Here is a 27,846-nt window from a genome sequence, read left to right as displayed (position 1 = left end):
ACCTTGATAATTACATCATTGTATATGAAGACATCTAAACATATTTGTTTTAGTTAGGGTGATATTACTCACTGTAACTAATACATACAAAAGGTATAGAAGCCCAAAAGCTACAAGTTTATTGCTTGTTCTCACAGCAGTGTGAAAGGGAAAAACAAGTTGGTTGAAGAGCTGCTCTCTGTGCAGTTATTCAGCAAACAGGATGTCATGTCTGTCCTCTTCATCACATTCTTGTCCAGTGTGAGTTTGGAGGTCACCTCCATTTCAAACAGATGGATGAGTACATAGGGAAAGTATTTACAAGCTAGTTCTAGAAGTAGCAGACATCAATTTACTCTTATTTCATTGGTTGAAACTCAGTCACATGCCCAGAAGGTAGCATTAAAGGAGGCTGGAAAATATATTCCAGTGTGCTCAGAAAAGAGAGAGAGAGAATGTACTTCAGTTAGTAGCCCACAGTTTTTCCCATAGTCTCTCTTTCTGGTCATGAAACAGCCATGCACATCCTGTTTCCTGCCTCCTCGCAAGGGAGATCCAAAGGTTTCCTATCTACTGCATCCAGCACAAAGTGGAGGACATACAGCCAAACTGCAGTGTCCTCTCTCAGTCTGGAATGTGGTTGCTTGAGGCTTACAGACTATGACGTTTACTTACTCTTCCTGAGCCTCACCAAACCCCTAATGAATAATGATGAGGCAGAAGATAAACAAATAACATCTCCAATAACTGCTCCCATTTTGACAGGGAAGAATAGAGAACACAGGAGTCATTGATCAGTCATGGGGATGAAATCTGCTACACACGGAACCACTAGAAGGCCCATTGTACCCACCCCACCACTAGCAGAGCCAAACACTAAACACTGAGAATTGCAGTGGAGAAATTGAGTCGCCTTTTTTTGCAGAGCACTAAACAAGAATAGAAGGGAAAGCTATGGCCCAGAAGCCTGAGCTCCCCAATCCAGGATTCAAGTGGGTTTGTAAGGGGTGATGGGGAACAGGTATGCAGAAGTGCTGGTGGAGCATGTTTTAATTGGAGGACCTCGGAGTTTGGCCATTCATTGTACAAAGGCTTCAGCACTGATCTTCCTGGACAATGGGCCCTTCGTTTTTGAAAGGCTTCCAGTGTTGCGGGGTAGGGGAGAGATAGGGTGAGACTTTGGTTCCTGGGTACAACTGGAGGTCAAAGTTCTCTCTCCACATGCTTTGGCTGTATGACTTGTGGTTTTGGTCTCTTTTCTCTGAAAAGCAACTCAGTGTCTTGTTAAATTGATTAGGACCTTTTTGAGCTGGTTCAGTGGTTACACTTAGATCCTGATTATGATTTTTTTAGATAAATTTTCTTGTCTATTCTCCATGGCTCTGCCTACTAGATGGTTCTCCTTTCTGTTCTCGTATATGAAGTAGATGTTACAAATCTACAGTGTTTGCTTTGCATGAAGGCTCACACTTTGCTGCATTAAGTTTAGAGGCCCAATGGTTAGTTTTCATTCACAAACTTGTTTTAGATGGAAATTCTGGTTTCCTCAGATTTTAATAACTTTCTTAGCATTTCTAGTTAGTTCCATGTACCAGTAAACACACCGCATTGTGCGTCCTAGATATAGTTCTGTTATCTGCGTCCTTTCCTGCTTCCTTTCTATACTTTAGGACTTCCTATGCTTTTCTCTTTGCACCCAAATAGTGGCTGCCTTCAGATCTGAAAGAGTAGGATCGGGAGAGAGAGGGGCATCCTTAATCTCCGCTTTGACTCTATTTTTTTTTTTAAGTAAGAAGTCTTAGTAGTCCTTAGTGCTTTGTTCTTCAACACCCTTTTCACTTTTATTCCCAACTATTTGGATTTTAGAAGTTGGCTTTTCCAATCTTGTTAGTCTCCAAAATATTTGGCTTCATAGTCCCTTATATTTTTGCTTAAATGCTGGTCTGTTCTTGCCTGACTTCATCCTTATCTTGTAGCTTCCTTATCAGAGCAGAGGAACAACATTCAGGCACCACTCTGGGAACTCTTAGGTCTATACTGAGACCCCACCAATGTATCATGCACTCAGTCATAATAGAGTTCATTCCTTTTTCATTAGAGTACTGCGTTGGTAAACAGAATATTCTGCTACAGCCCCAGCTGACCAAGGTTCTGTATCCCTATAAATGTACTCTTAGGGTTTGTCTAGGGATCATTTACATTCTAGCCAATTAGGGCAGGGGAATGTATGATTCAAGGGGGGAGATTTTTATGCTTAGTTCTTCAAGTGACACACATCACTTCCATTCATTCTGGACAACTCATTGACAACACATTTGAACTGAAGTTAGGAAATACAGTCTAACTCTGTACCAGGGAGAGAAGGAGAATATGGATTTTAGTTAGTAGGTTATCTCAGCCACAATATTTAAACTAAAAAAAAAAAAATTCTAGGATTTGAAAGATATGTAGTGAATTAAATCAAACAGTCCATATAACGTAGTAAGAATGAGAATATTAATAAATGGCAGTAAGTTAAGCCATTTTAAAGAAAAGAGGCAGAACTAGAACTCAAATTCCTGCACTTTTGTTGTTACGTCATGTTTTGTAGAACAAAAGTCAGAGTATCTGAGACTCAAACTTCAGGCTTGTTGGGTAGCAAAGTAGGTAACTGGAAAGAAACACACTGCCAAGAACAAGCCTACAGCCTCAAACCAACTGCATACATATGACATTATTTTCACATTTACAGATAATGCTCTAATAGTGTGTTAATTGAGCATTGATAGTGCTTGATAAAATCAGTGTTGCCGAGAACAAATGATTGGAAAATTTACCCCCAATTGTATCCATGATCATTTATTTGAAATAATTTTGTGTTCTTTACTGATATCTAATGGGAATAAGTCAAAGGTACTTTTACCTATTGCTTTAGAAGTGAGTTTTATGGGATAAATTATTCCTGAATTTTGTGGATAGTACTTTTGATTTTTTAGGACTTCACCATAATTTTTTTTTCTTTGCAGCAGGCATTTTGGAAAGCAAAGATGGGGAGAAAAGTTGCCTACACTATAAAACTTCCTGTTGACCAGTACAGAAAGCAAATCGGTAAGCAGTGACTTCCCTTTGATACATTCCTGCAAATTAAGATAAAGAAAAGAAAGCAATTATATGTGGTATGAAGAAAATAACTTTACCCTAATACATATGGTATGCAGAATATGAGTAATGAGAGAGTATGTAAAATTTTTAAGGAACAAAAAATAAGTACAGAACAGCCTACCAATGGGAAAATACCTTTTGTGTACCTGTGATTTTTCAAAACTCTTATAATTTTTATTAATTTAGTAAAACCAAAAAATATTTTTATTCTTAAGGCCTTAATGGTTTTATGTAATTAGTGTTTTAAATTAAATCTTATCTATGTAAAACTTTTAATTCTGTTGTCTATTAATGGTAATTATTTGGTAACTTCAAAATTCTTTTTTAAAATGTATTTTTACACGTAGCAAGTGTGGCCCCCACGTCCACAAGAGGAAGAGAAATTCTGTGTCTGCACCTCCCTCAGCGCAGGGTCACAGGTCCCCCGGTTGCCCCTCCTGCTGACACAACCCAAACACCCTGACTCGTCCTCCACTTTCATGTCCCCAGCATAGCCAGGAACCCCTGCTGCTCCTTCCTCCCACTCACAGAAGCTCTACCCAGGCTCCTCCTGGCTCCAGCACCCCACCTCCCACCACAGCCCCTTCTGCAATGGGCTGAAACTTCATGGGGCACCTGGATTTTCTCCTTCCCTTTCCCACAAAGATTTCCCATCTAAAATCGCCATCTTCATTTTCAATGCACCCCTCTTCACTCTCAAAAGCCTCTCAGAGGTCACCTATTACTTGAATACAGTCAGCCACAGGCAGCTCACTCCCGCCCATGTCATTTGCAGACAGCTGTCCCTCTTAGGAAGTTCTGCAATTTCCTTCTAAATAAGATGAAGCTCATCTCCAGATACTACTGTAACAGTAGTGCCTCTGTCCCTTGAATCACCCTTAACCCTCTAAAATAAGGTGTGAATTAAGGGGGTCTCTCCAGGCAGGGCCAGCATTCACGTTTATACATAAATAGGGAGCCTTTGAAAAAAATTATTGTTCAGTTACAGTTCCCATTTTCCCCCATTACTCTTCCCTACCCTATGCACCCCCACCTCCCACATTCAATCCCCGCCTTTGTCTTTGTCCATGGGTCCTTTATACATGTTCCTCGACTTGACCCTTCTAGAATTTTACCTCAGTAAAATGATGGACTGGAGGAAAGTCTACTTATCAGCATAGAAAGATAACAAGAAGCTTACCCGTTTTAGACTATGCTCTAGATCATATGGGATCTTCTACCTATTCTTTTCAAGAATGCATGGAATATTTATAAAAAAATTACCCACATACTAGTCACAAACCAAGTCCCTAAAGCCCTACAACCACAAATCTGAACAAAGTGTAGCAAATTAGGAATCAGAAGCAAAAAAAGGTAACTTACCCTTACCAACTCCTTCCTTATTTTTCACATGTTTCTTCTACCCATTCTCATTTTTTTGGATATTAAAAAAAAGTTAATAAAAAACTTTTTAGGTAATTGAAGAATAAATAGAGGTTAGCAATAGAAATCAGAAAATAAGTAGAAATAATTGATATTGAAAGAATATATGCCTATTCCATAAATATGATACACAAGTTGCTCTCCATAAAGGAAAAAATATTTCTGTAAAATAAAAGAGATGCAAACAAAGTGAAAAATATTTATAATACATACAACCAATTAAAAGTTGTATGTAGAAAAATAAAGTCCTACTACAAGTAAATAAAATAGTCTAGAAACCCATAGTAAAATGTGCAAAAAGGAGATAATTCTAAACAAAGAAATTTAAATAGACAAACAACAAAACAAATAACTATTACAATAAAAAGTGAAATTAAAGGGTGTTATATAAATATCTAACTCACCTAACTGGGAGTTAGATAAATGCAAATTACAAAACAATATTTCTAACTGAATAATTTCTACAGGGGAGGTTTATGATGTTTGATTTATTTCATATTATCCTTTCTTCACTTATAGGATGGCTTATGGATAAGTAATGAGTTCTTATGTTGTTTATATGTGTAAATAGAAGGACTGACTTACCAGATTGAAGTCTCTGATCAAATGGAATGTGCTAACCACAGAGATGAAGAGTAACCATATTGTGAATCAGTCCACAATCCCACTCTTAAACATACGGACAATCTAGAACACGTCTGTCTTCTCAGATAGCTCCTCGTATCTGCATTATGTTCCCATGGAAAGTTCTCTTTTCTGTTCTACTTATCTGCACAATACAGGGTGGGTCAAAAGTAGATTTACAGCTGTGAGTATGTGAAACACAGAGTTTATTCTTATAATATTATTTATTCATTATTGTGTCATTTTCTATATGAACAACTGCAAACGTACTTTGGACCCATCCTGTATAAATTATCCCATGACCCACCTGTCTCACAGGGCTCTTGTGAGGTTTGTGAGAAGTATCACAGCAGTTGGTAAACTAAGTGTTGCTTGGGTGTCACGGAATATGAGTTACTCTGTGTACTTTGCAAATACAGTGCTGATAATCAAACAAAATATGTTAAAACTAGGGTAATGAGGGCTTACTTTTGTTTAGTCTTTTTGAGGACAATGCCCTGCAGATGTGAGATTCTCATACATACACTCTAGAATATCATATAAATAAAAGGTTTTTGTAAAGATAGAGAAAGAAATGAAATAGAAAAGCTATTAATTAACTAATAAAAATAATTAACATACCTCATTCAAGGATTTTCTCAAGGAAGGATTTTCTGATATTCTGTGACAGAGTTAGCAAGTACCACGAGCCTGCACTCACACTGATGACACAGGTTTTCTGTTACTGATAGCATCTCTTTTAAACAGCCCTGTGCAGATGTTCCCAAGATATAATCCAAAGTGTGAGGAAGGGCTCAAAGCAGCTAGAATGATCTTGGGGAGGTATTTCAGCTCTGGTGTTTTAAAAAAGTGTAAATAGCAAATGAAGTGAGTATTACACTGTTTTGTGAATATTAAAGTTATTAGTAAGCTAATTTAGTTTGCTAATAAACTTTCACATGTGTGTGTAATGTCCCCTTTTTACTAAACCTCATTTACATAACCTTACTATGGTCAGTCAATAATTATATTTGGCAAGACTAGTACCATTCTTGGAATAATGACTTCAACATTATTGTTTAATACTTATCATCTGGTAAAAGTTTTGCCTTTCAATTATGTACTAAATGACAGTGATTAATGGCTTTCATAAAAGCCTTTTTTTAAGACAATATTCTTTGCTCAGGTAAGAATCAAGTGAGCTGACACTGTCACTGGAAATGCCTTGTAGTTATGGAATCTTCAGAGTATGTGGATGCTGTTTTAATTATTGTAGCGTGATCTTGAAGTGTGTACTGAACCAAGATGAAAACCTCACTTCAAGGCAATAAACTAAGAAAAATGAAATACTACTGACTACAAGGGGAAATAAATTGGCTTGGGCCTTATCATTTCTTCAGAAATAATTTTTAAAAAATAGATGGTATGACATTGGCTAATATTCCATGTATTATTCTAGAGGTAAATAATTTCAAGATGAAAGTGGGAATTTTATAAACTGTTTTAACATAAGATATTTTATAAATAGTTGTTATTAAGTATATCAATCCAAATATTTATATGTGCTAGGCAAATTATATAAAAACACAACTAATTTACTTCTAAAACTTGATTTTCTTATATAATAGAAGTAGCTAACAAATATTAGACATCTTGTGCTGGGAACATCTATTTTTTATCCTCACAGCAGTTTTATGAAATAGGAACTATTATTACCTTAACTATTATAGATCAGGAAGACTCAGCATAGATGGTTGAAGAATTTTCCCAAGGTTCTACAATTGGTAAGAGTTAGAGCCAGGACTCAATTTCAAGAAATTGACCACAGAAGCCCTTTACTATATATACTACTTCCCTGGCCATATATTAGGTATTGGCAGATGTAAAGATACTTAACATCTTTACATCTTACTACACTGTAGCTGTGGCTAGAGTCTCAGTATCTTTGCTCCTAATTTAGAAATACTAAGGCCAAATCCAAAATATGATTCTTGCATTTCTTAATTCTTTCTGCATTTATCAAACACCTAAGACTTTATTATAGTTTATTTATCCTATGCAGTTGTATACATATTTACCACTTCCTTTATCCTAATTCTCTTTTCCATCCCAGACCTTCTATGATCCCTGAAATCATTTTCTTTGTGACCGATGGACATTTTTTTCAGAACTTCCTATATCTGCCTACTGTGACGAGTTCTGTTTCTTTCTTCTATGAGATTGTCATACCATTAATTTTGAAACATGTTTCCTCCGCTTATAGAGTTCTCATTTGGCAGTTTTTATTTTTATTTCATCATGTGCTCTTTCAACACATGAGAATATCATGCCACTGCATTTAGACTGTTATTTTTGCTGCTGAGAGTCAATCTAAATGTTGCTTCTTTGAAAATAGTAACATATTAAAGATATTTGCTATAATTTCTATATTTAATTGATATTATTTAATTTTACAATATCTTTTTTCTTCATCAACGTTGAGACTTATCCAATTGTACACACATTATAAAGAGTTAGCTTTTGTTACTCTAGGTTCTATTGAGGGTTTTTTTTGTGTGTGATTCTACTCTTTATGATTTCCTTCATTTTAATTCTTTAACTTTTTCTTTAGATATTTGAGCTGGATGCCTTACTATTTATTATTCAAATTTTTTTTACTAATATACTCATTTAATAGATCTGTTTTCTTCATTATATCATTGGCATCATTACATTATTTAGAGCTCTCTTAAATTGTTCAGTTATATAAATTATATATTATATAATATATATTCAGTATAATATCTATTGAATTATGTATATTAGTGATAAATACAGATATATGTATTTCAAATTGTTTTTAACCTGATTAATTTTTATTTTCAGAGAATATTTTCAATATGATGTCAGATTATGGAATTAAGTTTTCCTCTATTGCTAGTATGTGATCAGTTTTGTTAACTTGTCTGTTTTTGAAAGGAGTAGGAATTCTCTAACATTAAGATGTACTTCTGCTTATGTTAGTGGTGTTGTCCATACTGATTTGTACTTTACGTGAATGTTTGAACTGTCATTCTGTGAGAGAGGAGAATTACAACATCCTCGCTAAGACTGTGGAGACTATGCAGCCGTGTATTTTTTCAGTGTTGGTTTATATATTATAGTGTGAGGCTGTGTTTTTGTTGCATGGCATTTCTAAACCGGTATACATTTCTGATAATTCCTCTTTTTCTGTTAAACAATGGACTCATTTATAAGTGCTACGAAGTTTTTTCTTAGAGTTGTTTTTGTCTCACATTGACATTGGTAAATATCTCTTTTTGTTTAATATTCTGATGTTTAATTTTCCACCCCTTTCCATTCATCTAACCTTGACTCCGTTTTGCATTTTTGATATAGTCTAAGATTCTTTGATTTTGAGCAAGCAAATTTAATCCTGTATCATTTATTGTGAATGAACAATCCAGATTATCTTTTCACAGTTTTATTAAGTATTTTTTATCTTTTTTTCTTGCTAATCTCTACAATAACCTTCTTTTCTTAAAATTTTTAAAAGTTTTTCATTCAATTCCTTCTCTCTCAATTTTCTCAAATTTTATCTGGTACATTTGACTTAATGAAATCTAAAATGTATCAATATCTTTATCATGAACAATATAAAGTTTTTAACTCTTTATACCAGATTACTCCTTCTGTTGTTTATGTTGTTTTATTAATTTCTCTCTTGTTTTTAGAAGCACACAATGATTACAATGATTATTTTTAAGTTTTTAACCACCAGTGATAACTTAAAGCTAAGTTTATGTTTGCTGCTTTTACTAACCTCTGCCTTTTTTATTTCCCATCTCCCTTCTGGTGAATTTCCTTGTTCCTTTGCCTTCATGCAAATAGTCATTAGTATCAAAATTTCTCAATGTCTTCTTCTAAGACAGTATTGTTATATTGTACTCATAAAGTATAATTTAGCTGGGTACACAATTCTAGTTGATATTTGAACCGGCTCTCTGTCTCTGTCTCTCGGTCATTTAGTTACTGCCATTTCTAACTTTCACCCATGGATTTATAATTTCAGTGACCTTTTAGTCATGTGTAAAATGTCTGTTGGGTAATTTAAAAATCCTTTTTTATTCTATTTCTTTGGTTTTTCTCCCTTAATTATTTTAAATCCCAGTTATAGATTCTTCTACTGTTTCTTCTTATGGTACCAACTTTCCTATTGGTTGGTTGTTGTATTGACTTATTCTACCTCATGCTATTTTTTTCTTCTTCCTTTCTGTTTTTTTATCCCTTTGGGCTTTATGGTTCTGAGTGTGTGAATTCAACTTCAATAGAGGTTCATCCGTTTTGTTTTGTTTTGTTTTGTTTTTTTTTTGTTTTCTCCCTCTGTGAGACTCCTAGCAGTCTGAATTGCGAAATTTTTTTTCCAGAACCATGTGCTACTTAATAACTGACAGTAAGGATTTTATGGTTTGGGGACCATTATTCTGGATTTATTTGTTGGCCTGATATTCCTGAAATTTGAACCTCACACCTTGTTTTGGGTGAAAGGCTTAAGATTTGTATTTCTCACAAGAGACACGTCTTTCCCCCGTACCCAGAGCTTAGAAGAAGCAGGAAGACTCATTCCTATTTCACCACACAAGTGCAGATGATTTTCCTCTTCTCTTTGTATGACGTGGTCAGCCCTTTGAGGACCTTCACTTTATTCTTATGTCTCAGTTTCAGCTTTTGTCTCACAGAGGCACTGTACATTGAAAGAGGCACTGGGCCTTAAAAGCCAATGCACTTGACATCTAAAACCAAGTGCTGACACCCCGCCCACCAGCTCCACACCAGGGCTGCCAGAATGTCAGCTGGGACTAGCTATCTTGATTTCAGGTTATTCTGTTGTTGTTTGTGTCTGGCATTTGAACATCTTTATTTCCTTTTACCATAAATACATGTATGTATGTGTGACTCTGTAAACATAATGTATACATTTATAGCGTTATAGAATGGACATTTTCCTACTGTTTTTATGTACTTATATCAGAAAAGGGTCTGTCTCAGTTCAGCCTACTATGCTTTCAGGACTGGAAGTCCTTTGAATATTTTATTTTATTTTTACTTATTGATTTGAGAGAGAAACACTGATTTGTTGTTCCTCTTATTGATTCATTGGTTGATTCTTGTATGTGCCCTGATTGGGAATGGAACCCACAGCCTGGTGTATCGGGACAGCTTTCTAACCAACTGAGCTACATGGCCAAGGCAAGACCTTTGAATATTTTACTTCACTGATTGCTCATACCACTTCTTTTCTACCTGTTTTAAATATATATGCCCGTGTGTATTTATATATTTATATTTTTACCTATCAAGATTGAAACATTCTTCTTGCAGGTAGAAGGTCTACCTAATTTTATTTTTGCATCCCTAATAGTTATTCCTAATGACAGAAAGTATTTAATGAACATTTGTTAAAATAATCAATAAAATAATTTCCCTAATTCTTAGATAAAATTCTATATACCATTTGTTTAAACTACTCTAAATTAGTCTTAAATGTTTTGTCATTTCCCTTAAAATAATAAGCAGTATATTTAACTGACTTGAAAATGTATTTAAATAACATTGTTTAACTTTTTTGAAGTTTTTAAATCTTCCTTGATACTTTCTGTTGTTTTCCTTTGGTTTTATCTCTCTACCCCCAAGGGTACATTGCAAATAGCAGGTATTTAAGAAAAATGTTTGTTGAATTTTTTGTCTAGGAGCAAACTAAAATTGATATACTTTATAATAAATATCTTTTTAGTTATGTTTCCCTGTGTACATAAGTTAAGTTGCTTGGTTAGCATTTTAGTATGATTTTTTGGAAAGTAATTTATATCTCATGAGCAACTTGTTCATCTTTATAGCAACCGAAAGCATAGTACTTGTTTTTTAGTACTTAATATGGTGTTAAGGGATGGTGTATCCCTTATAATGTAGGATTAACATCAAGTGGTTCTGTCCAAGCGTTGAAAATTATCATTGGTTTGAGTTGCCTCTGTTGCATGATATTTAAAAGTTTGCATGAGATTTTCATTTGTAAGGATTTATTTACCAGCTTCCCCTCATCTGCTCAGATATTTATAAATTTGAGAAAAAAACTTCTTGCAAATTTTACTTCCATACATAACACCTGTTTTTATTTTTAAGGGAGTGTGTGACATCATTTTCTACATCTGGCTAACTATAAAAGTGTGCTATGTTGGTAATAATCCACTGGATCTGTATTTTATATTGTGTTTCTGGTTTTATAATACTTTTCTTTTTGTCAACTTGATTAACATTTTTATTATTATTTGCCTGTGACCATGGTATTTGTGATTTTACTCATTTTGTTGTTATCAAAAAGTCAACCCTTTGTACTGACTGACATAGCTACTGAGTTTGCTGTGGGATTCCATAAGCAACACTATTGACCCTTGCTTTTTAATGAGTTTTCTACAGTTACTTGTGGTTTTTAATGTAGCAACTAAAATATTATATTCATAGGGCAGTTGAGAAATTACTTTGTATTCCAAATTGAACTGCCCTTTTGTGTATAATCTTGTTAATATGAGAAAAGTAAGATGCCAAACAGTGTTTTGCTTTTGGAAGAAGCAAGGAGGGGTTTGGAACTGTTCATGAGAAATTATTCTAAAAATGTTGAAGGGAATATAAAAGTCTTTACTGTTGATTACCAAATTTTAATTTTGTCAGTATTTTTGGCATGCTGTAAATAACTCATCTTCTAGTAATTTCTTTGAGCAATTAAATTTAGACTGCAAATTTTTCTTTTCAAATATTTTGACTCTTATGTCTTTGCTTTTCCATTGTATCTTAATTGGTATGGTCTATATAAATGGACAATAAATTATATATCTTTGTTATAGAGATCAGACAGTGAATAGAACTTGGTATTCATCCCAGACAGAATTATGATTGAATGTATTTGCAAGATTAAAGCACTGAATTTACTTTTTTTCTAATTAAAGGCAATTAAAGATTTCTAGACACAAATAAAAGACAATGAATTGAGGAATAAGTGTAGGAGCCAGTCCATTTGCAGGTGAAAAGATGTGCCTTTGAAGCAGAACCAGCTGTATTTTCATGGAAAGAATAACAGTTTAGGAAGCTTTTCTGCATGGGCTTGCTTGATAGCATAATGTACTCATAAGCAGCTTATGCAGTATTCAGAAAATAACAGCGCATTAATTTTTAAAGCAGTGAAGGCAGAGGTAGAGCTGTACTGGTACAGGATGATAATGAGTGTGGTTAGTATAAAGTCCGCTGTTGAGAAAGAAACAAAAAGAACTGGGCTTCCGAAAGATGAACATTTATAAAACAATAACCAAATATTTACATGATAATGAACTTTGGTTGCAATATCAACAAAGGGCAAAGATGCAGTCTTATTTCTGGGAAAAACTAAGGAATCAAAAAGCAAATACCAAAAACAGTTAAGTAATCTAATTTTTCACCAAACTAAGGTAACTCAGTAAGACAGTGGCATAGGTAAAACTGAGTATTGCCTTAAACATTAAATAATTCATGATACAAACATAGGTTTTTATGTTGTATTAAATAGAGCATACAAATTGTTCTATTTCTAAATTAATATAATATGAGAAATGGTAAATGATAATGTTAAGGTACCTAGATGTTTATGATTTTTTATTAACTATATGTTTTATAGCTACTTGTAGTTATTTATAGAAACACTGCCCATGCTAAAGTTAAATATATTAATTATACTGAATAAGAAAGGAAATTTTAACACAGATAATATATAGTTATTAGAAATTACAACTGAACATCACTTTCTAAAATATTGTTTAAGAAGTAGATACTACATAGATTGTCTGCAAAGTATAAATAAAAATTATGAATATACATGGTATTATCTTTGTTATCAAAAATCCAGGCATAATTTGAATTTATTTTTACATCAGTGTTTTCTTTTTACTTATGATTTTGCTTTTAGTTGATACCCATAATTCTTGTTTAAGACTTGAAGCAGGAAATTCTCTTGATTATGTACTGTGAGTTTTCAAGTATGTATTTTCAGTCCACGTTTAACAGGAAAAATAGGAGGCAGACTGCTTTGATTTGTTGAAGTTGCTTGCGGTGGGACGTGGACACATATTACTATGTGAATCTTAGTCCTGTAATTGGAAGAAACTTGATAATTGTTTTGGGCATAAGATTGATTAAAGTGAATCCAAGGAAGTATATCTATTACACTTTGGTCTTAGTTTTATAAGGATGTGAGCCAGAGCCGGAAATAGCCATGCTCCCAGAGTAAAATAAGAAGTAGAAACTGGTGGTGGAAAGAGAAAGTTCTGCATAGCCAATTAAGTCTTGAATTCATGTCAATCATAACTAAATGCTTATTCTTATCTCCTAGAATCTATCAATAATTAAACTCCCCTTTTCTTCCTCCTTTTTGCCATCTCTCTGTCCCTCTTCCTCGTTTTTATGCTATTTCAGTTTGGATTTTCTGTCTTTTATCATGAAAATAAACCCGAAGATCTAAGATCCTCAATAATTATCCTGGTGTTTTCCAACCAAGCCTGGGATTGCTGTTCTCTAAGTCCAGGATCTTGAGATATTGAATAATATTGAGTGATATTTTGTTTTTCTTTCCTTCTCTCTCTCTGTTTCTTTCTTTCTACTAATGTGATCTAGCCTAATGGAAGAAGAAGAAGTATTTTTACAAATTTGATAATGCTATTTTACAGAGAAATAGATCGTTTATAAAAATGGGTATTACACTCTGGAAGTAAACAAAGAAGTATCAACTCAGATGTCATTGTCAGTACTCTAGCTAGTCATAGTGGTTATAATTTATGACCTGCCTCCTCCAACATTCATTCTAGATCTTCTTGTCTCTATCAAGCACCTTGGTTTGATGAACCTTTTGCCTTTAGTGGGTAACTCAAGTCTTCATATCTGAAGGTTCTAGGTGATTCTTCTAGTTAGAAAGTTACAGAGAAATTTTATTAAATTTTACCATTGGTCATTATAGTATGTGGGTTTACTGTAGGAGTTCCTTCATGTGTTTTCATGTTACTTCTGGCCTTCACTACATATTAATGAACCATATAATCCTTGATAACCAGCATCAGTTATTCCAGCCAACACTGATTCCCCATTTTGCCTGTTTACGGATAAGCATGAATAATCCAAACTGAGTAGGTGACAGATTCAGCTTCTAAGTAAGGAAAAGTAACGTTGTGTCTTTTTCAGGTTACCTCTCTTTCCAGGTTAAGTGCACAACAAAATGTACTACTCAAACTTTGCTACTGGGAAGATTTCCATTATATTTAGATTGTTTTGAGGTCATCTCCAAGGGTGGCAGTTTACTTCTAGCTTTGGGCAGCATATTATAGAGAGCCTTCTCCAAACAATTTAACTGCTATAATTTATAGTTGTTGAGTTAGATGAACCATGATTCACGTCTGGTGGCTCAGGACAGATGGTCCCAGAGGCTCAAGACCAGTTAGTCAGTCTGCGTCAGAGCTTGGTAGCAGTCCATGAGTTATTGCTTCCCCTTTTTTTAATTAAAAATATTTTATTGAATATTATTCAGGTGACATTGGTTAACAAAATTACATAATAATACCGACCACCCGTATATTGTATTGTGTGTTTACCACCCCAAGTTACATCTTCTTCCATCGCCACTCTCCCTCCTTTACTCTCTTCTACCTCTCCCACTCCTCCTTCCCCTCTGGTAGTCAGCACACCGCTGTCTGTGTCTCTGAGGTTTTTTTGACTTTTGCTAGTGCGTTTTTCTTTCTCCAATTCCTTGTAAAGTTAGATTGTTTATTTGAGATTTTTCTTGTTTCTTGATGTAGGCCTATAATTATATGAATTTCCCTCTTAGGACTGCTTTGCCTTTGTCCCATAGATTTTGGGTTTTTGTGTTCTTGTTTTCATTTGTTTCGAGCTATTTTTTGATTTCTTCCTTGATCTCATTGTTAACCCGCTCATTGTTTAGTAATATGTTATTTAGTCTCCATGCCTTTGCATATTATTCAGTCTCTATACCTGTGTGTGTTCTTCAGCTTTCTTCTCATGAGGCATTTCTGGTTCCTTACTGCTATGGTCAGAGAGGATGCTTGCTATGATTTCGATCTTCTTAAGTTATTGAGGCTTCTTTTGTGTCTTGTGGTTTATCCTAGGAAATGTTCCATGTACACTTGAAAAAAATGTATATTCTCCTGCTTCAGGGTGAAATGCTCTGAATATATCTATTAAATCTGTCTAATACAGTATGTAATTTAAGGCCACAGTTTCCCTGTTGATTTTCTGTTTGGAAGTTCTGTCCATTAATGCCAATGAGGTGTTAAAATCCCCTGTTGAGAGTGTATTACTGTCAGTTTCCACCTTTATATCTATCAAGATTTGTTTACATATTTAGGTGCTCCTGTGTTTGGCGCATAAATGTTCACAAGGTTTTATCTTCTTGCCTCTTGTTGGGTAGCTCTCTCTATCATTATGTAGTCTTCTATGTCTTCTCTGTGTTAAAGTCTGTTTTGTCAGATATAAGTAATGCTACCCCAGCTTTTTTTCTTTTCTGTTGCATGAAATATCTCTTTCTATCCCTTCACTTTTAGTCTGTGTGTCTCTCTCATTTAGAGGTGGGTCTCTTATAAACAGCATGTATATGAAATAGGTCTTGTTTTCTTATCCATTCAGCTATCTTGTATCTTTTGAATGGCATTTAAGCCATTCACATTGAAAGTGATTATCCATAGGTACATATTTATTCTTTTAACTGTGTTCCTGTTCCTGTTCCTCCTCTTTTGTTATTCAAGAGAGCCTTTAACATTTCTTGTAATACTGGCTTGGTGGTGATAAACTCCTTTGGCTCTTTCTTATATGAGAAGCTGTTTATCTGTGCTTCAATTTTAAATTCTAGCCTTGCTGGGTAGAGTAGCCTTGGTTGTAAGTCCTTGGTTTCATGACTTTGAATATTTCATGCCAATCCCTTCAGACCTGAAATATGAAACTGAATAATTGTCTTACCCAGTGTACCCCAATAAATTCAGTAAAAAGGGAAAAAATGTGAATGGCCTAAACTTACTATTAAAGAACCAGAGGGCTTGAAAATTTATAAAAGTTGAAATGTTATAAAATGACCTAAATATGTGTTGTATATAAGAAAATGATTTCAAATATGGTATTTTTTAAAAAGAGAAATGCTTCTAGAATGGAAATTAAGGACTTCAAAATTGTACTCCTCTGTAAAAGCAACAAGAACAATAGCAGAACAAGTAAAAATCAACTTTTTTAGATATTTGGAAAATAACAAAAGACTTACAACAATCCAAAGAATATTTATTGAAGAAAAATATATGAACTTTGATAAGAATATCATGCTTTTTTTAGAAACTTGCCTTAATTCCATATTTTTTTCCTTAGCTTTGCAACTACAGTTGTTATGAAAAACAACATCTCATAGCCACTGGAGAAGGCATCATGGATTTGGATCTACCCGAAAACTTACCGTCAGGGAATTGTTGCTGTTTGACATATCAGCAGCTCACTGAAAAGCCCCATCCTCAGACCTTGTCTTTATTTGACTGATTTAGGGCTTAGTCTTTGTGACGAGCCATTTCCCCGTGGCATTTGACACAAACAATGAGTAGCAGGTACTTAACATCACGACTCCCTGAGTCAGCATTACTAGTGGGATGTTAGCGTATGGCTGACCTAAAACCATAGGTAAAAGTGGTCAGTGAAATGTCTGTAGGGTATCTAAAACCTTTGACATAGATTTTTGGGAATCAAAAGTCATGAGACTCTGCACAGCTATCCCATGTTGAAGAAAGATGTGTAGGGATGTAATTTCTCCTCTTGTTGATCTTGAGAAAGCTAGCAGGAAGTGAAGGGTAAGGCAGAGCTATGAACTCCTGTCAGAGCAGGAGAAATGTACAGGGTCAGTCCAGAAAGTATCCAGCCATGTAATATACAAAATAGAGGCATTTACTGAAGAAGATACAAGATACAAGAAACATTGTACGTAGGACAATGATGCCTCAGTCCCCTTCAAAGTAGGCACCCATGATTCATCTCCATTTATAACCTTCTTGAGGAAATCTGGTTCATTGGTAGCAGTTTCAATCAAGTCATTAGCAACTGCAGCACGATATTCCTTCCACTCGGGTAGCAAAAACCACAGAGTAAATTTTGCCACGACGTGTGTCCTGCCAAAATCCTGTGTCAGAATCTAGGACACAGTAGTTTTTGGATTTCCCAGATCAGCTTCTAGTTCTCACACTGTCAATTGCTGATCTTTGCTGACTGCAGCCTGTACATGTTCAACATTCTCAGGTGTTCTGCTTGTTGTAGGCCTTCCAGAACATGGATCACTTTCAACAGATTCTTGACCATCTTTGAAGCATTTGTGCTGCACATCTATTTGCACTGCACTCACTCATTCATCCCAGAAAGCCTTCTGAATCATCCCAGTAGTTTTCGCAGAAGAATGTTCAGGCTTAATGTAAAATCTGATGCAGATGCATTGCTCTACTTGCTCAGTCATTTTGAATGTGACAGCCACACAGTACACACGCTCAGTTAATGACATCTACAGCCCCCACTGACTAGTACAGTGAGGTCACCACTGTTCATGCATGCACATTCCAGTCCACTCTCCTTGGCTGCCAGGTTACATCAATGTTGCACAAGCTGTTCTCATAATATTAACAATGGCTGGACGTTTTCCTGGACAGACCTCATTCGTATCATATGTCTCAGCAATTCTACTCAGATTATTGAAAATATATGTTCATATAAAAACCTGGACACCTGTGTTTATAGGAGCTCTTGCCATGCTTGCCAAACACTGAACATAACCTAAAGGTACTTCAGTGAGAAAGTTGATAAGCTGTAGTAACTTCATAAAATGGAATGCTAATCAGCAGTTAGGAAACAATGAATTGCTTGTATATGTTGAATACGACTTGGGTGAAACTTAAAGACTTTATGCCACGTGACTGAACAGACAAATCTATAGAAATGAACAATAGATCAGTGGTTGCCAGGAATTATAGGTGGGAAGAGGAGTGGGGACAGAAGGATAGCACAAGCATGTTTTTTGGAATGATAGAACTAGTCTGTATCCTAATTATGGTATTAGTTACACAAATCTATACATGAGTGTGAACATTCATAGAACTCTATACCGAAAGAGAAAAAATATCAATTTCACTGAATGATAATTTAAAATTAGAATATAATTCTATGCATGGTGTTAAATGAGGATAGATAGACTTATCATGGTGATTACCTTATAAGGTATATAAATGTCTAATTATTATTTTGTTCACCTGAGACTAATATAATATTGCATGCCAACTGTAACTAAAAATTATTTTAAAGCTATAAAATGAAAACAATAAAATAAAAGTGTTACAGGATTATGTGGGAGGGCAGAAGCACAAATCAATCAATAGGAGAAATGGGAGGAAACACTACTGTTACCTAAATTATATCTCGGGAAGAAATGACATAAATAATGTCATTGAGAATAGAGCAACTAGACAACTTGAGGTCCCAGATTGGTGTCTTCGGCTTGAATTGTCCACGTTTTTCCCCATATCAAGTGTAATGAGCAATTGCTAAATAAATACCGACTTTGGTTATTACATTATTAATGTAACCAAAATCAGACCCAATTGTATTCAAGACATCATCTATATGTAAAATCTAGATTTTATAAATGTATTTTTCTTCCAAGTGTAAGTATTCAGCAAGTGGGGGCTTCTGTATTTTATATTTTTTTTAAAATCAGGCGAACATAGGTACCTTTCTTGAAGCTTTAAAAAAATAAAATGTTGAACACCTCTTTGGATTTAATGGAAAGATCTGGTTTTAGTTATAAAGAATTTAATAGATGCCACTATAAATGTTTTCACTGAGTAGGCTGAAACCATGTTTTTCAGTATATACTTTTGGATATACTGAAGTCATGGTTATCATAGTTAGCAAGGAAAATGCTGAATTAATGACATATTCAGTATTTGGAGCAGTACCAGATGTACAATAATTTTTAAAATTATCTACTCAAAAACACAGTTTCAAATGTTCATATCAAATTTAATAGATAGCTAGAATATTATTCTCTACGAGGCTATAGGATTTGAAACAAAATAGAACACATTTATTTAACCAGTGGTTAAAGGCATGTGAAGTCAAGTAATAAAATCTCACTTTAACTGACTCTGTATTTGAATCTGTTTTATGAAAAGCGTATGGGTTAGGTTAATCTCTTTTTCATTTGTTTATTTTTCTTCATTGCACCCAGGGATTATTATAGGGTACATATGAGATAAAACAAGGATGACTTCTTGGCCTCATATCTATAATCTTTCCATTTCATTGTAGATTCTCATTAGAAACTTGCTTTGTGACCCTAGGTGTCAGAGACATTCGATATGCCACCATTTTCATGGTTCCGAACTGTTTCATATCTCAGCAGGAACGATGACATGAATAGTCTGACCATTGAGATGTGAAATCAGAATGAATATTTGTCAAGGTTTTTCCAAAGAAATTAAATGTTGCTAATTTTAAATGAGTCAGAGTAATATTTTTCTGTATTTTGTTCCTTCCACAATTTAAATTTAGATAATTTGATATACATTTTTGCAATTCACTTATTTCTGGATTATTAGACCTGCATCATCAAGTAACATTTATTAAGCTTTTGCATGTGCGTAGATCCAGAATGACTGCTGTGTAACAGTGGTTAAGAACATAGCATATACTCTTTCTCTTTAAAAAAAAGACCTCCATCCAAACAAACACTTATGTGTCTAGTGAACACATCTATAGCATATCTTCATTACTCCCATCCAATTGACTCACTTCTTTGCCATTTCTAATTTTAAAAGCTTTTTAGGAATTTTAAACAGAAATTTGAATCATTAGCAGACACATTAAGAAATACATCACACATTGAATTTTCATGATTTATCTTAGTTTAGATCAACTGCTTTCAAATTTATTTCCGTGTGTGGAAGATGTGGAAATTAAAGAAAATAAAGGAGGAAGTTTTGGAAAGGAACCAATCACTGAAAGGAGAGACAGTAAGGTGGAAATAACAGGGCTGCATAGCAATGTAAAATTGCTGCCCAAATGTTGACTCCCACTCAGAATGACATATTATATATACTGTTACGTCTGAGACTCATTAGACCTAGCTCCTAGTTGAGGGTGAGGTTAAAAGTGTATATTCTAGTCAGTGCTTTTGTTGTTGTTAAGTCTGTTTCTTCACAGGCTGTAAGAGCTCTTTTATTACTCAGTGGAGTCACGAGATAGTACACAAAAAAAGAAATCTGGTGACACTAAGTCATTTTTGTGCATTTTTTTCCTGTGAAATGTGGCAGAGAAGATTAAAACTAACATCTAAGTGTAGCTGTCCCATATCTGTTATCAAGCCGTATGTATTCTGTCTTCTATTAAGAGCAAACAAGTTAAATACATCTTTTCCCCAATGAATTCAATAAGTAAAAGTTAATTATTTACAAATCCTTTTTTTCTTAGATAATTATTTGGAAAAATTTGAGGAGAGTTCAGAACTTGATTATTTAAATAATATATCCATAATAAAATAAGTTTATAGTGAGTTGTTAGATTATGAAGAAAAAGTTAACTTTACCTATTAATGGGATCTTATGTATACTTATTTATCTACATATTTGTTCCCAAATTCTTCCACAGGTTCACTCTCTGTACTTTAAACATCTTATTCTCTAAAAGAAGTTTTTGTCTTTTTTTTTAAATACTCACTGCACAGTAAACCAAGGATACCTGCCATATCTTTTTCCTGAAAATGTGTAGGAGGAGGAGGAAAAGTTGACCTTAGAGAGACAAGGTCATGGTCTCCATAATTGGGAACTACTTTGCAACTTTGTGTGCCGGTTTCACTCTATTTATACATTCTTTGACATTTCAGACAGCTGTTGAACATAAAGTACATATAAGCGTAACTCATTGTCTGAAATTATTTTTTTCTAGGTAAACAGGATTATAAAAAAGCCCACCTTATTTTACGAGCTACCAAATTGAAAGCAGAAGCAAAGAAAACAGCAATAGGAATAAAGGTACATATACTAGATAATTTTAAAATTTGATGTATGCATGCCATTCACTTTCTAAAACTGATTTGGATAAATGTTGAATTCTAAATGGTTTATGACATTTCAAAATCTAAGTTGAATGCCAGAATCGAAGATTTTTATAATGAATTTATTTAATGGGCAACATCCTTCTTATCCTGAGATTTTACCAGGTCTTAACATAAAACACAATGTCACTTGCAAGAACCAGTTATACTTAAATCACAATTTATTTTTTCTCTAGCTGCTGTATATGCATTTCACTGATTTATGTGGCCTGAATCAAAAACTCTCATTTTTAATAAAATTCATGTGACAGTTGTTTAAATTTTACTTGTAATTATATATACTTAGATTATTAATATATGTAAATTTACTCTTTGAATTATTATGGTTGTCAGCACTCTCCATGATAAATTCTAATGATGTTCCCACACTTGTTCTCTTAGAAAAGCAGTGTTTTTAACTACTTAAGAGGGATATATGCAGCTGAGAATGATGTTAGCAGATATTAATCCAATGTGTTAGTACGATGAAATTCAACAAAATTACATTTCCATTATTACCCGTGTCAATTCTTTGCCAAGTATTTAGAGTCAAATTTAACTACAAATAGAAAAATTAATTTAGTGGCTCCACTGTCAAGTGTGTAAAACTATAATGACTAGTACTTATATTTTATTTAAATATTAGATGTTAAAGGAGATTTTGGTTTTCTATCTGACAGACAAGAAAAATCAATTTTTCTAAGTTACAGCTGATAGCAAATGCCAAGGTATTACCACGAAGCTGTAACAGCTGTTGAGCTGCCAGATGACATATTTGGTTATCTTCCAGAATTTGCTATTATGATTATGAAACACTGCCTTCTTTTTGCTCCTGATCGCTGATTTTGATCAAGCATTGTCGTGTGATGCGGTATGTTTTTACAATGCAATCTCCTCACTTACTGCTGTCAGTTTCTAATGGGAAAAAAGTGAATTGCTTTTTTGTTGAAAAGAGAGATGATTATTAATCTTTTGAAGTTTTCTTCTAATTTCATATGAAGTTTCATTCATCTTTAAAATCATTTCCATGATATCACCTTTCTAAAAGCAGTGCTTAGTTTTATCATTCTACAATTAGTTACCTGATTATTGTGTCTTGTAATGAGAGCATTTGTTTGTTGTTTTCCACCAAAGGAATATGACACGTACTTTTATGTTCCACAATGTGGTATTTTAGTTTTCTTTTGTTTTTTTTTTTGTTTGTTTTTATTATCTTTTTAAGAAAACATTGGGGTGGCAAACTCCACTTGTGGCACAATATAGTGAACAGCTGTCAAGCAGAGTTTGGAAACCAGTGCAGCCATTTGTCTGTAAACATATACCGCTTTCTTATACATACCTTCTTTTTTTGTATAGCCTTACAGTTTTTGGTATTGTTTTAATTTAAGGAAATAACTGTGTCCCCAGTATAAGTCTACCTTATGGTGCAATTGTTTGTCTTTTTAAAAGCAATGTGGAGTTTATCTTTTTATAAGAAATTTTTTCTTAGATTTCATTTACAATTTGAAGCATGAATAGAAGAGTTTCTGACATCAGAACATAACTTTTTAAAAAATAAGCTAGCACATTTAGATTTATGAACCTATGGGGAAAAAGCCTTAACTTTAACCATTGTTTACTTTGCTTGAAATTTATGTAAAGGGCTCATTAAAATAATAGGAAACTTTAAAAAATCAGAACCATGGAGATGTTTTACATTTCAAATCTGGCATACTAATTAGTTTGCCCTGTCAAATTTTGATTGCGTTGTCATTTTAGCATAGGATTTTAAATAACAAAGTTTCTTTTAGCAATTGCTCTTTAATGCTATTTAATTTCCCCAGTGAGTGATTTTATCCATATTGATAATGTCAGAGAAGCAGCTAGAGACTAATGAACATCAAACGTGCTTGACTCTTACCTAGTCGATATGTTATGGCCATAATATTATATTTTATTACTTCAGTACTTATTCTTTAAAATGAACCAGAGTTATGCTCTTAAAATAATTTCAGTGTACAGAAGATATGAATAGCTGCACAGAACAGAAAAGTCACAGCGATGAAAACCCTGAACACAAAATAAAGAGGCCTAGGATCAAACCCGTCTTGTCTCGGACCACGACCTGGCTGGGTGCACTCTGGCACATTTGGGAAGTGGAGATTATGCTGGTTGCTTCACAGGGTTGTCAGGAGAGTTAAGTAATAAAATGAAAACACTTGACATTGAACTTAGCACATCGAAGTCATTTATGAATTATTAGTAGGTTGAGAAAGTATTTCTTTGAATTAGTTATTACTAGTTTGTATTAATAAGGCTTTCTTTGGGTGTTTGTCATTGGCCTGAAGATCCCCTACCTCAGCTAAGTCTGCATTGTGTAACTACATTATATATTACAGAATGCTCTCAGTGTTGCTGTGGAGATAGTGTTTTATAATAGTATTATTCGTGTTGTAAAGTTTTCAATGCATTACATAATCTTAACATATTTTGTATATAAATCATACTTGAACCTTTATTAATTTAGAAATTGAAAAAGTTGTTTGAAAGGACAAGTTGTTGAAAAGCGCCAGTGAGAGGTGATTATCAATGAGATGAGAATGATGGCCTCCAGTCAAGAGTGAAAACGTTGTTCTTGCATTAAACGTGTGTGAATGGTTATCTCTGATGCTGAACAGTTTTGTTGTCCCTGTGCAGGACAGATGGGTTCTGCAGTTGTGTATCACTTGTTCATTACATCCTCTTAAAATTGGCTGCCGTGTAACCAGATGGGTCTGGGAGCACAGCTGTGGGTATAAGAAAATAAATGAAACCTGTTTGAGTCTACCATGCCCTTTGAGATGCCAACATGTTACAAACTTTAGCAAAGAAAAATTCACTTTCATTTGTTATAACATTGGTATGTTAGATTGGAAAATGATATCTTAGAAAAATAGTTGACACTCTTTCACCCCCCTAGTTTTTATTCATATTTATTTTTATAGTTTGGAAATCTAAATAAATGTAATGATGAGCTACACATCTGTATGAGGTATCCATTTGTAATTTCAACTTTCAGGTTTTCATGCTTATTATAAACCATATTCACCTTAATGTTTTCAATGTTTGGTTAGCATATGTTGAATTATTGATACTGCATCATTATGAAATGTAAAATCCATTCATGTAAATGCAAATAAGTTACTTTTTCATAAAATAATGCCAGGAAGGGGTATAATAAATGAATGAAAATTAGAAGGAGATATTAGGCCCTTTGGGAAAGTGAACTGGCACTATTTACTCTTTTTTCTGTTTAGCCAAATGATATGTTAATATTGAATTCCTTGATAGTGTGTATATATTTTAAAATATAGAATTTTAGAAGTGAACTGGCACTATTTACTCTTTTTTCTGTTTAGCCAAATGATATGTTAACATTGAAGTTCCTTGATAGTGTGTATATATTTTAAAATATAGAATTTTTGAGGTAAAATATGAATTTTGCCATTGTATATGTAGTAAATATTTTGGCTATGAGTGCGACATAATTGATTAATATAGTGCACATTAAATCAGCAAAGGAAGTAACCAGGCCCATCCTTCACAGCTGTGGTAAATCACACCATATCACGCTTCACGCACTAAGCGCTCGGCTTTGTCCAGCACATTATGAACTATAGGTTTTAGAATATAAAAATTAGAGGTTCAACAAGTAATAATTAATAAAGATGTTTAAAGAGGCATAATCTAGAAACTGGTTATAATAGTTTCTTCTCGTTAAGAAATGATCATTAAAAAAATTGTATCCCATTGTTGTAACTAATAATGAATTTATTGAAGCAAGAAACAAAATTAAACCAAATAGACTATAGATAAACTTTGTAGACACAATCTACATTGCTTGCCCCCTACATTTTTATATCCAAACTATGAAAATCATTGAAAAGTATGAATGTTAATTTTACTATTAGTAACACACAAATTTTTAAAAAAGTAATAGAAATGACTTGCCCAACTGGTGACTTGCCATTGAAGTAGTTCTTGTCAAGTACAAATAAGCTTCTTAATGGCAAAGAGTGTTAAAAATTAATGTGATTATTAGGTTCAAATTGTTCATTTTAGACTGTGGAGTTTTATGACTTTTTAATGATAAACTGGTAACATTAGCCAGTCTCATTTCATCAAGTCTACTTTTTTTTCTTCCTCAGGAAGTTGGCCTTCTACTGGCAGCTATATTGGCCCTCCTCCTGGCGGTGTATGCTTTCTTTTATCTCAGACTGACCGCAGATGTTGACCCTGATCTGGAATCTGATGAAGATTAGCTGAGCAGCAATCAATGCATTATAAGGAGATAATTTTTTGAAAGCACCTCTTGGGACCGGTGCTTTCTGAAATACTGAAACTACAACATCTTGAATTCTTTTTGCTGGTATTTTCAGTTTGCAGATATATCTTTTTAAATAGTTGCATAATATGTCAAGAAAAGAACCTTAACCTAGCAATGTAGCATACTGTATGCTACCGAATACCTTTATAAATCTTTCTACTTTGACAGGCAACCTGTTCATGGTGCATTTAAATAAAATGGAAAACAGATCCCAAATCTTCAGATGTGTCAGCCAACCTATGTGTATTACTCCATCACTTACAGATTACTAAATCTGTTTTTGTTCCACATATATATGAGAAGTAAAAGTATGTATCCTTATTTACAAAAACATACTCAAACCACATTCAAAGCTGAAGAAGGAACGAGAGTCATGGGAAATTTTTCATTTTACGAAAAAGTCCTGCTTTCTTTCCAGACATATTTTGCATCATTAGAGAGACTATCTGCACATACATCTACAGTAATCTTTTTCCTCCTTTGCCAACTGCTCAGCGCACATGTGCTCCATCCGAAACGGCACCTGGATGACAGAAGCGCAAAGAGCCACATATGTCTCTAAAATAGAGTTCCTTTCCTCTTAGGCTGTCTAAACTGATGTAAATAGAAAGTTCAGTTGATATTGATTTTAATTAACTGATTACTCTATTAATATAAACTTGGAATTCTATTCTAATTATGTTGTTCTGGCTGCTTGCAGCATCGGTTTGCTCTTCTTGTTAGGGAGGTATGTCACAATCTGTCGTGTAATTGTGCAGTCCCCTTCCCATAACAATAACAGAAGTCCTACCTCCTCAGAGTGATCTTCGTGGTTTATCTCTTAAAGCTGGACAGTACAAAGTTGTTTCAAAAAATTACATTTTGTCTCTTGTCAGATGATCATGTAGAACTCTTTCATGAAAAATAAACAGAATAAAATATGTCTCATATTACTTGCATATGCAGTTTTCTGTTTACGTAATTTTTTCAAGGTATTTTGCATTTGTTGCAATATAATGACACATATATTCAATATTTTTACTGGTAATTGAATTTTTCCATGTTTTTAGAGCACATGAATGCATAAAGCTTAGAAAATGGAAAAATGGAAAAACACATATTTTGCAGTATTGTTAGCCACTACCTTACATACAGTTTTATAGAAAATGAATAGTGTGAAACATGTGCACGGTGTTTTATAATGTACACATTGTATTTATGAAGAGTAAATAAAATGTTAAGATTGCTTCCATACTTGCCAAGAGAAGAAAGATTTCATAAATACCCTCCATATTCTTTGAGACTTCTGCAAATAGTTGATGTGACTGTAGCATTATGTTCTGCAGAATGTTTTCAAGTAGCATAATTATTCATCAGTGTAAAAACAGCCAAAATTTCCAATATCCTCACAAATCATTTATGTCAAATATCAGAGGGCACAATTTAGACAGTGTTATTTACTGGATTCTTCCCCTTGAAATCACAAACTCAAGAGACAGACCAAGAGTTCCTATACACGTACCACAGCAGACCAATCCAAGTGGCATTTTTAGGAAAGGTTACAGCATTTAATGCCATGTGGTGTGTCTGTTTGTGAAGTGGGTGGCAAGGGAATATCCAAGCTGGCATTTTGGATATGATGGGCCTTTTACTTTCCCGAGTGACGTGCCACATGTCAAGAAATACTTTTTTCCCCACTCCTATCACATTTACGTGAACAATTTTCATGTAGTTAGTTCCCCTCCCATATGGTGTTAAAAAACATTCTTATTAAATAAAGTTATTGTTAATTTCAGTGGTAATTTAAATGAGAGGATATGTACTAATTATTTATTACATACCAATTCAAGTGAGATGTAGCAGAATTTGCAGTATATAAAATAGATAATTATACTCTTGGAAATGTTTGTATGTTCATTACCCTGAGGAAGAAAAAGAACTTCACTACCCTGTTCTATTCTTGAGGTATTCTTTTGGGGGAAAGTGTTCCTTTTTAAAAATATAGTTAATATGCAACATTATATTAGTTTCAGGTGTACAACATAGTTATTTGATTAAAATGTTCTTTTTGATAGCAATAAATATTAGTCTAACCATAGTATAATTATAGTCAAGTTTCATTACTTAGTTTTCTGATACCCTAAACCTATGGCTAGTCCATTTGTATAGCTGATTGATTTATAATGACCTCAGACAATTGTAAGTCCCAAAG

The 27,846-nt window shown here is 33.9% G+C and overlaps 1 protein-coding gene across 7 annotated transcripts in view; it reads left to right on the top strand.

Moving 5' to 3' along the window:
• The window catches only part of TRIQK (triple QxxK/R motif containing), a 75,694-nt gene extending 48,134 nt beyond the window's left edge, over positions 1 to 27,560 (top strand). For 4 of the 7 annotated variants that reach the window (XM_028533994.2, XM_028533993.2, XM_036031235.1 and 1 more), the window contains 3 exons: positions 2,985 to 3,066; positions 21,163 to 21,248; positions 25,477 to 27,560. In XM_028533994.2, coding sequence (XP_028389795.1) covers positions 3,006 to 3,066; positions 21,163 to 21,248; positions 25,477 to 25,590 — 261 coding nt within the window. In that variant the 5' untranslated portion in view covers positions 2,985 to 3,005 and the 3' untranslated portion in view covers positions 25,591 to 27,560. Of the gene's footprint in view, positions 1 to 2,984; positions 3,067 to 6,875; positions 6,930 to 21,162; positions 21,249 to 25,476 lie in introns of those variants that run through there. The other 3 variants (XM_036031239.1, XM_036031237.1, XM_036031240.1) reach the window with 2 other exon arrangements.
• The last annotated feature ends 286 nt before the right edge of the window (positions 27,561 to 27,846 follow it).

This window comes from Phyllostomus discolor, chromosome 7 (assembly GCF_004126475.2).
Source record: "Phyllostomus discolor isolate MPI-MPIP mPhyDis1 chromosome 7, mPhyDis1.pri.v3, whole genome shotgun sequence".
Lineage (NCBI taxonomy): Eukaryota > Metazoa > Chordata > Mammalia > Chiroptera > Phyllostomidae > Phyllostomus > Phyllostomus discolor.
Note: the sequence above shows the minus strand (reverse complement) of the source record. Positions and strands in the feature narration are given on the sequence as shown.